Here is a 14,576-nt window from a genome sequence, read left to right as displayed (position 1 = left end):
AATAATTGGAAAGTGTCTGCTCAACACTTTGCATAAAATATATTATATATTAGTCTTTTATCCATTATGGTAAAATAATTGGAAAGTGTCTGAACTACATATCTAGCAGTACACAAGTTCTTCCTGAGTGGTGTTTTTTTAAACCAAAAAACGTTCATGCATTGCACTTTGTATTTTGTTACTCTGGCTCAACTCAAATATCCAGGAAAGTGTTTCTGGTTTTATTTGGTAGTGTAAGGGAGAATCTTCTTTTTCAGCTTGAAAACACAATTTTAAGTTTCTGATTTGAGAAGAAAATTCACGTTTTAAAAAAAGGGGGTAAATATGAGACATCATTACGGTAAAAGTGAGCCACTTTTAGGGGGAAAATGAGACAGTTGGTACACTTGTTTCTATACCTATACTTGTTTGTCATTCCTACAGACTCCTTTCCTGATATACTTCCTGAAAATTCTTTCGAGAATATCCTACTTTCAAAAATCAAACACACTGACAAAACCATGATGAAGAGAAGAAGAGTGGACCCAACAGCAAAGGTGATAACATCTGAAGATTATTCCCAGCTTGCGAGGGAAAAGCAGAAACCACTTGATAAGAATGATAGAAAGGGTACAGGTATTCAAAAGGCAACAATTCCAGTAGTAAAACCTCCATCTAAGACAAGAGCAGAAGTTCATTCACTGAGCTCGATAGCTGTAGTTGCTTAAGTGCGGTCAGTATCCAGTATTTGGGAGATAGTAGGTTCGAACCCCACTATCGGCAGCCCTGAAAATGGTTTTCCGTGGTTTCCCATTTTCACACCAGGCAACTTAAGGCCACGGCTGCTTCCTTCCCACTCCTAGCCCTTTCCTGTCCCATCATCGCCATAAGACCAATCTGTGTCGGTGCGACGTAAAGCAACTAGCAAAAAAACGTAGTTCATTCTTCTGACTCAGCTACAAGTGAAGATGAAGAATGGCAAGGTAGCGGTGACAGTCTTGATCAGGGGTCGAAAAATACCGGGCGCCCAGTCGCCATGGCGCCTGAGTTTTCAAATTCGGTTTTGAAAATTTATTTTTGAAATCCGGAGTTCCCTTACATGTACTTTTCCATTACTTTACAAAGTAGTAACAAGTCGTGTGGTGTTTCACGGTTTTTCTCTCTAGCTCATATATTCTAATATGTGCAATAAACATTTTCTGTGCTTTTGGCAGTCTTGAATTCTGTAATTGCTCTTCGCACCTTGGAACTGGACGTTTCAGTTCTGCGCGGGAGTTGCCTAGCGGTCATGGAAGATATCGTTGTAACCCGTCAAACAATTGTCCTTTCTTGTGGACATATCGTAACACACTGAGTTCTATTACAGATGATCAGCTATCGGTAGCCGAGTACAAAGATCAGACCAGAGTTGTGGAGAAATGCAGAGAACTACTACGTTAAATAATTCCACAAACACTACATTACTGCCATCCTTCCTGTGACTAGCCGTTCCTCAACTATTGCCGCCAAAGCAGTAGTGTTGGCTACTGAATGCATGATTAGAAGCAGTGTATTGATTCATTCAAGTGTCCGAGTGAATCGATTCACAGGAACGGCGAGCTCACGGCACACGATTCAGCTTACTCCCAGCGGACAGTGCTGAGAGGCGCACTCACTGGACGTTGACGGGGAGCCGAGCTTCCGCTGCATCGAGACATACAGTGAGCCATGGCACACGAAAAGAATCGTGAACGAGCCGGCTCAGTGAAACACGAGATACGCACGGCTCCTTATCGGCTCACTGCAGCCAGACATGCAGTGAGCCACGCTACACTGAAACAATCGTATGCTATAATGGACTCTCGAGCTCAGCTCATTTAAAAATAATACCCATTTGCATTCACTGTCCTCTTCTTACAGGAAGGTTTAAATAATAGATGGATTTATTTGCAGTGTTAAAAAGGTAGTCACAACATAATTCTGAAGTAGCTAGTAAGTAGGTAGGCTATTAGGTTATACTATTTATTAGTTTAATGAATCTTAGTATTATAACTTAATTGACATTTGACAATTAAACTCGACTCTAGCCTGCCCTATGACTATGAGTCATGCTCATGACCACTCAAAAGTACCTGTTTTATACTGGGAAGAACGGCTCAGTATTTTCTCAGTTCATATGTCACATCGTTGCACAAGACTTCAATCATATGTGGACAGACGCAATAACAGTATGTTGAATCAGAAAACCAGCGGGCTACTGTACATCTTGGGTAGCCTATACAAAATATGAAGATTTTAAAAAATCCTCAGCTGATAGAAAAATACATATTTTCAAAAATGACTGAGCAAGTTGTCGTGCGGTTAATATCGCGTGGCTATGCGCTTGCATTCAGGGGATGGTGGGTTCGAATCCCACCGTCAGCAGCCGTTAAGATGGTTTTCCGTAGTTTCCCCATTTTCACACCAGGAAATGCTGGGACTGTACCTTAATTCAGGCCATGGCTGCTACCTTCCTAATCCTAACCTTTCCCACCCTGCGTCGCCGGAAACCTTTGATGTATTAGAGTAACTAGCATTTTTTCTAAGAAAGGAGTTCATAGTAGGAAGACCAGATGGCAGCTGCGAGCACTGAATGCTGTTGGTGCTGTCTTACCAGCACATACTACACAGATGCAGTAGGAGCGGTGACCAATGAGCCGTGAATCGGATCACTGTATCGATTCAGTAACGTGAACGGAATCAAATGAATCGATTCAGTAAAATGAATCGAATGTCCCATCACTACAAAGCAGTGCTGATGAATTCCCGTAGAATTCATTCTTTGCATTTAGAACATATGGAATGACGTGTTTATCAATTCTTGTATTTTCACCGGACAATATTTATACTTTTAATTTAATTACAGCATTTTGGTATTTAACAGTTTGCTCTTTATAAATACGGTTGTTTTTATTCCTGTGCGTTTATGGAAAATTGCCAACGTAGCATCAGACAAGACATCGAAGCCCGCGAACTCGGAACGTCGGAAGCCATTTAACGCTGGTGTATTTTACGTTTCTGTGCTATACTTAAGAAAATCGGCAAAATGAAACGAACAAAACCGCATAAATTGACTGATGCGAGTAACAAACAGTGTACTCTTTCGGATTTCTTCGTAATTAGGGCCCGCAAATGTAACACAGTGATACAGAAGAGAGTGAATGTGAGAAAACACTTGGAAGTGCCGACTGTAGAGTTCAGGACGACAATGACCAGCGTGAAATTTATGGTGCTCAAGACAATGATAGATCACACATTAAAAATACGTCGACATTTCAATTTTCAGGCAAACGGAAATTTCAGCACTTTCAGCCAAGTGCGTAAAGAAAATGAATGCTAATATGTCACAGCATATGAATGCATTGTTCATGGCATCTTATCATATTGCAAAAAAATAACAGACCCTATACTGATTTTATGCCTTTGCTGGCAGGACCTAGTGTTTACAGCGCACTATGTCTTCTGGTATAGCCTAGAGCAATTTTGTTACTTTCATAGATCTGTCTGTCTTATCCTTAGCTTTGACAATATGAAAGTGACTGAGGTATGAGCGAGGCTAATAATGCCATTCCTTATGCAGCCAGTCCCTGCTATGGATGGTGTGAAAATGTTGCTCATAGGGTCGGTTGGTGCATGCATTTCAGTGGGCTTGGCAGACATATGTAATAGCAACTCTGGCTCGGTGAGGAAAGCAACGGGAAACTACCTCACTCCTCATTTCCCTAGTACGCCTCCTCAGTGATGCTAGGCCATCTGTGACAGCCGATGGCAGAGCTGTTGAGGATCCCACCAGCGTAATCGCTGACGGACTGAACATACATACATACATACACTGATTATGAAGGTTTGGTTACACTGTTAAGCAAGCTGAATGTTACTGATTCAGAGAAGTATGAGAATGATACACGATGTAAAGAATCATAGCTTGAATTACTGCCATGGCTGTGCTATGAAGAAGGAATTGCGAAGTGTAAATTATGAAGTAACTTTCGTAGTATTGCCGACAAACATTCTAAAGTTGTATCCGGATTTTCAGGACCTTTTAAACTGGGAACGTTTAAAACATACAAAAAATCCTATCTTCACTCGAAGTGTCAGGAGGCTGAAAAAAATGGCGTAACAGCCCCAAAGGGCCTTGGCCTACCAAGCGACCGCTGCTCAGCCCGGAGGCCTGCAGATTATGAGGTGTCGTGCTGTCGAATCCACTCGGCCGTTATCCTTGGCTTTCTTGACCGGGGCCGCCATCTCACTGTCAGATAGCTCCTCAATTGTAATCATGTAGACTGAGTGGACCTCGAACCAGCCCTCAGATCCAGGTCAAAATCCGTAACCTGGCCGGAAATCGTACCCGGGGCCTCCGCATAAGAGGCAGGCACGCTACCACTACACCGCGGGGCCGGCAGGAGGCTGAAAGTTTCGTGAAAAATCCCGAAAGTGCACTTTTAGCGAGGTGCGTCAAGAGAATGAAAAAAAAAAACAGACCCTACACTGATTTTGAAGGTTTGTTTGCATTGTTAAGCAAGTTGAATGTTACTGGTGACAAATCAAACAGGCACATGTAGTGTAATTTTAAAAGATGCTGACCTTGAAGGTGACTGGTGATTATTTAGGTTAGTGTCTCTTAAAATATAAATTTCCACTCTTATATGAACTGAGACTATACTACTTAAGGCCACATTTCAAAAATAATACGTAGCTTGATCCTAGTCTAACCTGTGGTGTTCATAATGTATATTTGCGAAAAATGTACTGGCTCCTGATAAAAAGGTGCTGGCTACTGAATTATTTCTATTTTCTTCTACCCCTGGTCTTGATGAAGTTGATCTGCTTGACAGAGATGCTGTGGAAATGACCATGGCAGATGAAGTAAACCCAGGTGACTTTGTACTTGTACTTTTTGAAAGTTCTGGAAAGCGGCATTCTTTTCAATACAAATATGTTGCCACTGTTCAGAAAGTTCTGGAAGGTGGAGACATGCAAATCATATGTCTCAATTGTGTGGACAATAACAAAACTGTGTTAAGGCCTAATGAAAATGATGTATCTGTTGTGGAAAAGTCAAAATTACTAGGGAAATTGCCTGTTCCAACAATAACAGGGAAAGGTAGAGGCATTACATTTGCATTCCCAGGAACAGTTGATGTTTTTGAAAAAAACCTAGAACTCCTACAATTTCTGTTAAGCCAGTTTAAACCAAGTGATCTCATTTTTTCACCATTCTGATTACAATGGGCACTATGTATTTATTTAGTATAATTAAAATGTAACAAATTCAGGCATAAAGCTCAGGTACCATTTAATTAGATGGTATAATGTCAACAATCTATACTAAGTAATTTTTGTCAGGAATGAGTAAAAAATGCATCTCAAGCCTAAATTTCATGGTATCAAAACATGGCCATTTTGTTCCTATAATAAAACTGAGGAAAGTGTTGCAAACTATTACACCCAGATTTTTTCCTGTCTTCCTTTGACCCTAAGCTGTCTCACAATTACTCTATTAACTCTCCAACATGATTTTACAGTCTGCTACAATACTGTCTCACTTTTCCCCTGGGTTGTCTCATAATTCCCCCTTTTGCAGGTTAAAAATGAGACGCACATTTATATTTATTTTTCAAAAGTTAATGAATATATAGTAATCTGTTGTTTCCAGTGGTTTTTGTAACACCAGTCACAACTTATTATGATTTTTTGTATAACTGTCACTGTTGTAGTTTGTAATTTATGAACAAAGTTTTAAAAAATGTCTCATTTACCCTGACTGACCCTACTGTTTATAATGAATTAATTAATTTGCTAAAAAGTAAATAAAATGTATCAAAAAGGTGGAAGATTTTCAATTATTGTAAGTCTCTGTGATTAGAATTTGATACGGAAAATGAAGCTAATTACTTGTAAACATACCACTCAGTTGAGCAGCTCGTCTCCTTTCTCCCAGTTCTTCCCAGCCCAAACTTTGCCAACATTTTTGTAACACTACTCTTTTGTCAGAAATCACCCAGAACATAACAAGCTGCTTTTCTTTGGATTTTTTCCAGTTCTTGAATCAACTAAGCCCGGTGAGGGCCCATACACTGGAACCATAATCTAGTTGGGGTCTTACCAGAGACTTATAAGACCTCTCCTTTACATCCTTGCTACAACCCCTAAACACCCTCATAACCATGTGCAGAGATCTGTATCCTTTATTTACAATCCCATTTATGTGATTACCCCAATGAAGATCTTTCCTTATATCAACACCCAGACACTTACAATGATCCCCAAAAGGAACTTTCACACCATCAACGCAGTAATTAAAATTCAGAGGACTTTTCCTATTTCTGAAACACACATCTGACTTTTAACCCCATTTATCATCATACCATTGCATACTGTCCATCTCACAACATTATTGAGGTCATTCTGCAGTTGCTCACAATCTTGTAACTTATTTATTATTCTATAGAGAATAACATCATCTACAAAAATCCTTAACTCTGATTCCACTCCTTTACTCATATCACATATATGTATATAAGAAAACATAAAGGTCCAATAATAATGCCTCACGAGGAATTCCACTCTTAATAATTACAGGGTCAGATAAACCTTCGCCTACTCTAATTCTCTGCGATCTATTTCCTAGAAATATAGCAACCCATTCAGTCACGCTTGTCTAGTCCAATCGCTCCCATTTTTGCCAGTAGTCTCACATGATCCACTCTATCAAATGCTTTAGATAGGTCATTCGTGTACAGTCCATTTGACCTCCAGAATCCAAAATATCTGCTATATCTTGCTGGAATCCTACAAGTTGAGCTTCAGTGGAATAACCTTTCCTAAACCCAAACTGCCTTCTATCGAACCAGTTATTAATTTCGCAAACATGTGGTCTGAAGATCCTCACATACACACTCTACTTATTCATTAATTATTCCTTGAATGTCCTTCTTGGAACCTGTTTCTGCCTTAGTACCTATACATACCCTTCCATTTTTCACTAAAATTTGTATGAGTGCCAATTATGCTTGCCATCATGTTACCCTTAGCTGCCTTCTTTGCTAGATTCAATTTCCTAGTAAGTTCCTTCAATTTCTCCTTCCTTCCTCAGCCATTTCTAACTATTTCTTTCCAATCTGCACCTCCTTCTTAGTCTCTTCATTTCTCTATTATACAGTAATAAGGTGGGTCTTTATCATTCCATACCACCTTTAAATGTACAAACCTGTTTTCACATTCCTCAACAATTGCTTTAAACCCATCCCAGAGTCTGTTTACATTCTTATTTACCGTTTTTCACCGATCATAATTACTTTTTAAAAACTCCCTCATGCCTGTTTTATCAGCCATATGGTACTGCCTAATAGTCCTCATTTTAATACCTTCCTTTCTTTCACATTTATTTTTAACTACGACAAAAACAGCTTCATGATCACTAATACCCTCTATTACTTCGGTTTCTCTATAGAGCTCATCTGGTTTTATCAGCACCACGTCCAGGATATTTTTCCCTCTAATTGGTTCCGTCACTTTCTGAATCAGCTGTCCTTCCCATATTAGCTTATTTGCCATTTGTTGGTCATGCTTCCTGTCGTTCGCATTTCCTTCCCAATTAACATTTGGTAAATTAAGATCTCCCGCTACAATCACATTCCTTTCCATGTCGTTTCCCACATAGCTGATTATCTTATCAAATAATTCTGAACCCGTGTCAGTGGTACCCTTTCCCGGTCTGTACACTCCAAAGACATCAAATTGTCTATTATCTTTAGAGAAGAGCCTTACACCCAGAATTTCGTGCTTGTAATCTTTAACTTTTTCATAGCTTACAAAGTCTTCTTTCATCAGAATGAATACCCCCCTCGTACCATTCCTATCCTATCTCTACGATACACACTCCAGTTCCGTGAGAATATTTCTGCATATATTATGTCATTTCTCAGCCATGATTCAACTCCTATTACAATATCTGGTAAGTACTGTATATATCTATTAAGTAACTTAATTAGATTCCTTTGTTTACAATGCTTCTACAATTAAGCACTAACATTTTTATGTCATCCCTACTTGATTTCCAGTTCCCTGTTCGCTTAACACTGCTCCCTAGGCCACCCGTTTCCCTGAATGTACCTGCCTATAACCCTTCTAAACAAGTTTCCTAACTTATATGTACCACTGCGGTTTAAGTGAAGGCCATCCGAGTGCAGATCCCCGTTTCCTACCCACCCATTAGGATCTACATATCTCACTCCCAGTTTCCCACATACCCACTCCATAGTCTCATTTAAATCCCCAATCACCTTCCAGTCAGTATCCCTCTTACACAGTATTCCACTGATAACAATCTCCGCTTCCTTAAACTTCATCCGTAGTGCATTTACCAGATCCCACACATCCCCAACTATGTTGGTACTTATACCTGCTTGCCTTACGTTGTTGGTACCAACGTCAAACGCTACTGCCTTCTCCTTTCCCTCTTCCTTCTCTTCTACTTTCCTCAACATCTGCCTCAACCTGATTCCTGGATAAAACTCTACCCTGTTTCCCTTTCCTCCACACACTTTCCCCACATGTCTAACGATGGAATCCCCCATGACCAGAGCCTCAACCCTACTCACCTCATTTGAACCCCTCCCCTCCTGGTCAGCCCTATCTTCTCTCACTGCTGCAGAAGCTACTTCCTCCTCTCTCTTCACCCTCCCATGACCCTGTTCCACCTGTCGTTTCCTTTCCACTACACTACATTTCCCTTTCCTACCTTTTCCCTTCCTCCTACTTCCACACATCTCAGCAACAGTTCCCTGTTCCTCATCTTCTCTCTGTTGGGTGACTCGTGCCGATTTCTCACAGACACCTGTCCTGAATTCTGATCCTGAACAGAGCCCTTAGCCTGCAATCTCCTTCTCCTTAAAACATTAGACCACCTGTCTTTTACAATTCCCCCCTTTCCTTCCCATCCCTCTATTACACCTGCTGTAACCTGTACATTGTTTGAGGGAGGCCTACCTCCCTTCCTGTCTTCTGTGAGAATCCTAATGATCTCCCTCAAACTCTCCAACTCCTCCCTCATACCCCTCAATGCCTTGCCACACCCACAGTTCCTACACTTGCACTCTTTAGCCATTCTTTATGGACAAAATGAAAAGGAAAAGTAAAATAACTTGTTTTGTGCAAAAAAAACTGAACAAACGAAAAGAAATATTGTCTAGGATAGTACTCAAAGATCACACGACAATTAGGTAGTTAATATACTAAGTTACTACACTACCCTAACAGATAAAAACTACTGTTTATCTTACTGAATACGGAAAGGAATACACAGAAATTACACAATTCTATACTGCAGTTAAGCCTCTCCTAATTAAAACAGCAGAATTTTAGTAAGGGAGTTTCTACAGATACCTCTACTATACTACACAAAAATTTTACAATAACAAAATAAGCACGTTAATTTCTAATAAGATATTACTCGTATACTACTGTACAGTACACTACCATAATTTTAAACTACGTTCAGAAGTATCCTAATTACAATACCGATACCGCATGTCACTACTAAGCACAAACAGAAATTGAAATTGCAATTGCAAGTCTCTTATCATACTGGCTATAGAAAAAGCAAAACTGGAAACCCCAGCATTTGCCTGGTGTGAAAGTGGTGGTGGTGACGATGATGCTTGTTGTTTAAAGGGGCCTAACATGTAGGTCATGAGCCCCTAATGGTACAAAATGAGACTAAATGAAATGACAAATTAAAAGCCCAAAAAAACATCCGCTGACCACAATTCAAAACGTGAGGATGAAGAAGGACGGATGGATATGAATTTAAAATGATCAGTGGAACCGACCCACAGTGCCTCACATACACAGAAGCGGGCATAGTACAATAATATTACTGAGCAAGGGACTGCTTCTACAGCACAATACTGAATCGATGATACTTATAGTCGAAAGGGGTCCAAAATCCAAGTCAGCGGCCCCTCACAATGGTACTTATCGCTAGGAAAGTAGAACCATGGTATCTGTCATGTTGCGGTACTAATCAAGAATTGCGTAGACTTGTGGTATTCCACACATTATAGTAGGCCTACTACTCACAGGTAATGAAATTCGCACATGTATTGCAGACCTATGCTGTTGGCGGCGCCATTTACAGGCAACGCAAAACTATGGTGTTCATCACAGAAGGGTACTAACCACAGGCCACGTATTATCCCATGGTGTTCCTCATATAGTGGGTACTAATCACAGGTAAGCCAGAACCATGAGTCCCTCATCCTATGGGTCGCTCATATAGTGTAAATAATAGCAGGTAGTGTAAAAGCCGTCACGCTCTCGGTTGCTACCGATCACAAACCTATTTGGTACCCAACATAGTGGTACTACGCGCAAGTAAAAGCAACCCATGGTGTTCCCCGCGTGGTGGTACTAATCGCAAGTAGTTTCATGGTTCTATTTTGATCATCCCTTGGTCGCCCCTTTTAGCTGCCTCTTACGACAGGCAGGAGATAGCGTGGGTGAATTCTTTGTCTGCGTCCCCCACCCACCGGGGGTGTATAAAAGTGGGAAACCACGGAAAACCACCTTGAGGGCTGGTGACAGTGGGGCCTCAACTCACAATCTCCCGAATGCAAGTCGATAGCTATGTGACTAAAACCGTCCGGCCATTTGTTCGGTCTCATTTATGTCTTATACAGTTTTACCATACCAGCTCTGATAACAGAGATATCCATGAATTTAGACTTTTGTTGCTTAGTCCATATAAACGCTCAGCCACAAGAAAATGGGTAAACAGAATTTAATGAAAATCAGAATGTAAAGTCGGGGGGAATAAGGCACCACAGTCTAGGCTATAAATAATTTTATTCACCCTGAGTGAAATGGTAGTTTAGGGGAAAGCTTAAATGTAAATTCTCAAATATCTATGTTATTCCTACAGATTACATTACAAATGTTATATAGAATACAATTTCCGATCATTTATGTCTTATACACTTTTACCATACCGACTATTGATTAATTTAGACTTCTGTTCCTTAGTCCATATCAATGCTGAGCAATGCTAACAAGGAAATATTGTTCAATCGTCTGAAATGACAATGGTGTTTTTTCTTTTGTGATTGTTTTAAAAGTGAAAAACCACATGGTCACTGCCCCACATCAACAGGGAAAATTATGAAGATAACTATCAAAATAAGAAAAGAAAATTGTGAAGGAACAATCACTTGAATAAAACAAGAGTGAATCATGAAAGGAGGATGCCCTATAGAGTTGGAAGAAAACTACAATATTAAAAGCCCATAAAATTTATCAACAATAACATTACACCAACTATTGTTTGTTGTGATGTAAATAGTGGCTAATGGGTGAGCAGATTTGCAGCTTACTTGCACAGTCACAACAACAGTCACCATCATTATTTGCTAGTTGATTGCCACGACGACTGAATGACAGAAGCTATCCCGCCAGCAGCGCTCGCCATTGATGAACTTACAAATAAATTCATTAATATAGTTATCCATTATTATAGCACAAGGGCCCTTCCTGACCTTGACACCAAGTGTCCAGAAAAATTTAATTTTTAATTTTATGGGGAGTCCTCTGTGATCACTAGAGAATACAAGTGACTACTCAGGACTCTCTTTTGATAGTTGTTTAACATGTCACTAACACATCAAAGGTTTTCGGCAATGCAAGGATGGGCAACGGAGTGGCTCTGGGCTTAATTAAAGCACAGCCCCAGCATTTGCCTGGTGTGAAAATGGGAAAAACCACGGAAAACCATCTTTAGGGCTGCCGATGATGGGATTCAAACCCACCATCTTCCAAATGAAAGCTCACAGCTATGCAACCCTACCCACACACCCAACTCCCTTGCTTATATTGACATTTCATAGATCCAATATGCCAATTGTTTATAGCTAAGAACCTTGCTGGAGAATGAGATGTACTCAGCATATGCTACTTGAAAATTCAGTAACTCCCACATAAATGAATTCATGCTTTGAATTATCCCTTTAACCATCAATGCTTTCCTGGCAACTCTTTGCCCATTGTTTGTTTTAGTGCCCTTCTATTTGCTCCCTTACAAAAAACATTCTTTGGTGCAGTGCTTGTAAATGCCTACCTCACCTTTCACAAAGAAAGTGTAAAATTATACAGAAGCAAGTGAATAGCAGACATTCTAAAATTATATTATTGTTCTTTTTACACAAACTGAATACACAGGCATTTATGATCTATTAGTAAGAAAATATTTCAAGAAGTTCAACTTGCAACAGGTTTTATGCATGAAGAAGTAACCATGTAATGTTTACTAATGTAGAAGTTCATTCTGAGAACTAAGACAGGTCAAAACTCTTATGTGCTTGCTTCATAGTACTTACCTGTAGCATGTCATCAATCATGATGAGAATGTATTGAATAGTTTGATCTTTTGACACGTGACCTAAGAGGTTTAGAAATGTTTTGGCACACTGACTGCGGTTTTCTCGAAGAAGGGCTTCACGTGTAGCAGCATCTGCATTGTCAAATGCAACAATAAAATTGTAATCTTCTTGGGAAATCATCTGAGATCTGAAATAAATCAAATGAGTGAAGAAAATCATATACACAAAGTAAAAAAGGCTTAGATTTTTTTACAAACTTCAATAAACGGACTTACTGAAGATATGACTGCCAGTTAACATGTTGGGTTCGAATTTCTGTTGCTTGCTGCTGAAGAACACTTGTTGCAGCCAACATATCTAAAAACCAAAGTGAATACAGATTTCAAAAGGAACCTATCTAGTAAATGCCCCTCACAAGAAACAAACGGAGAAAAAAAGCGTATACACAAATTTATCAAGCGTGTAACTAAATGAATGTCATATGTTAAGACAGCAATAACACTGCATTAATACATAGATGAGCACCGAGGAGTAACATATAACCTACTTTAGAACGTGGAAATCCGTACTTACCTATCTTCTCTTCCGGCAACGATATTATAGTCTTAAGAGATTCATCTGACGCCATTTCTTCTTTTCGTTTCGGGGTATACCTAATTAAAATACAGAGAGAATGTTTTATACTTCTACTTCGACTAAAGACTTCATAAAGTACACTCCCACCTCCAGAATAGGAATGTTACAGCTGAGTCTTGTGATTAGATGCAGTACATCCAACAGTGAGACAAGAAACTTACAGGGTTTGAAGATTACAATATCCAATTATCAATGATCAAATTATCAATAATCCGGATAACCTATCTTAGAACACCATTAATATAAGCTATAATACATTTTCAAATAGTTATTTTACGTTGCCAATGTGGAGATCAGCGTTCTACCGTTCTACACAAAAGGGAGAAATTTGAAGTTGAAACATGGCCGCACTATCATCTTTGGAAAAACATTTTAAATGACAGAAATGTCCCAAATGCCTAATCAGGCTTCATTATACCCAAATACACAATAGATAACAAAGAGAATGAGTGATAGACAATACTGGACAATTCCGTATTCTCCCGCACTAAACGACTAAACTAACAGACATGTTGACAGTGGCTCATCTCTCACCTGGCGGCCCGACCTTAAAATGTCAGGCGACAAGAAACTTAGCTATAAATAGAAGTTGCATGCTAAAATTGATAGAAATAATGAAAGTAAATAATGATTTTTGCGTTGTTCAACTACGAAAGTTGAATGTTAATACTGGTAGAAATAATTAAACTTAAACATGTTTTAGGTTATAAAATTCAGGAAACTCAATCGTCAAAAGTTACCAGGGTTTCGCCCAGAGTCCGGCATGGGCTCATCAGTTGGATACTGCACCTTTTTAAAAGACACTGGCCGGCTAGCACGCCGGTAGCGACACCATTGCAAGCCATACATGTGATAAGCACAATGCAGTGCCGACGTACTAGGGGAGAATTGAATCTCCACTTGCTATATTGCATTCCCGGGCTAGCAAAAGGTGCGGTATCCAACTGATGAGCCCATGCCGCACTCTGGGCGAAACACTGGTAACGTTTGACGATTGAGTTTCCTGAATTTTATTTCTAGCTATCTCAATCGGAATCCATATTTTGATCATGTTTTAGGTGTGTCGAATCCTTGGCTGAATGGTCAGCGTTGAGGCCTTCGGTTCAGAAGGTCCCGAATTTGATTCCCGGGCGGGTCGAGGATTTTAACCACGTCTAATTAATTCTTCTGGATCGAGGAATGGGCATTTGTGTTTGTTCCAACACCTTTCTCTTCATATTAAAAGAACACACTACACTACCAACCAGCACAGAAACATGCAATACGGATCACTAGACCTCGGATTTTTAGGTGCTTAAATGTTATTTTAGCTGCATGAATTAGACTTTCAAATAGATTCTAAAATGTTTTATGCAGCTTCAATTTTACGTAATTTATTAGGCATAGATTAGAAACCATGTTTATTTTGTACAGCGACGGGTATGTTCAGTTTACAATCTAAAATCGAACTTTCGAGGCTTCCTAGAAAATAGATTCAAGAGATCGGTTTGTTCTACAATTATGTCTCTGAATGTTTATTGTTTATTGTCAGTTCCTGTTTATTTAATTTTTGTGAAATTTCCATTCGGG

At 39.6% G+C, this 14,576-nt stretch overlaps 1 protein-coding gene across 2 annotated transcripts in view; it reads right to left on the bottom strand.

The window, feature by feature from the left end:
- VhaSFD (V-type proton ATPase subunit VhaSFD) overlaps positions 1–13,137 on the bottom strand; it is a 129,886-nt gene extending 116,749 nt beyond the window's left edge. Inside the window, exons 1-3 of one of the 2 annotated variants that reach the window (XM_067136469.2) lie at positions 12,945–13,137; positions 12,647–12,728; positions 12,369–12,558 (exon numbers count right to left, since the gene is read on the bottom strand). In XM_067136469.2, coding sequence (XP_066992570.1) covers positions 12,369–12,558; positions 12,647–12,728; positions 12,945–12,999 — 327 coding nt within the window. In that variant the 5' untranslated portion in view covers positions 13,000–13,137. The remainder of the gene's footprint in view (positions 1–12,368; positions 12,559–12,646; positions 12,729–12,944) is intronic. The other variant, XM_067136470.2, reaches the window with a different exon arrangement.
- Between the last annotated feature and the right edge of the window lie 1,439 nt (positions 13,138–14,576).

The sequence above is a fragment of the Anabrus simplex genome, chromosome 1 (assembly GCF_040414725.1).
Source record: "Anabrus simplex isolate iqAnaSimp1 chromosome 1, ASM4041472v1, whole genome shotgun sequence".
Classification (NCBI taxonomy): Eukaryota; Metazoa; Arthropoda; class Insecta; order Orthoptera; family Tettigoniidae; genus Anabrus; species Anabrus simplex.
This window is presented reverse-complemented; position numbering and strand designations above follow the sequence as displayed.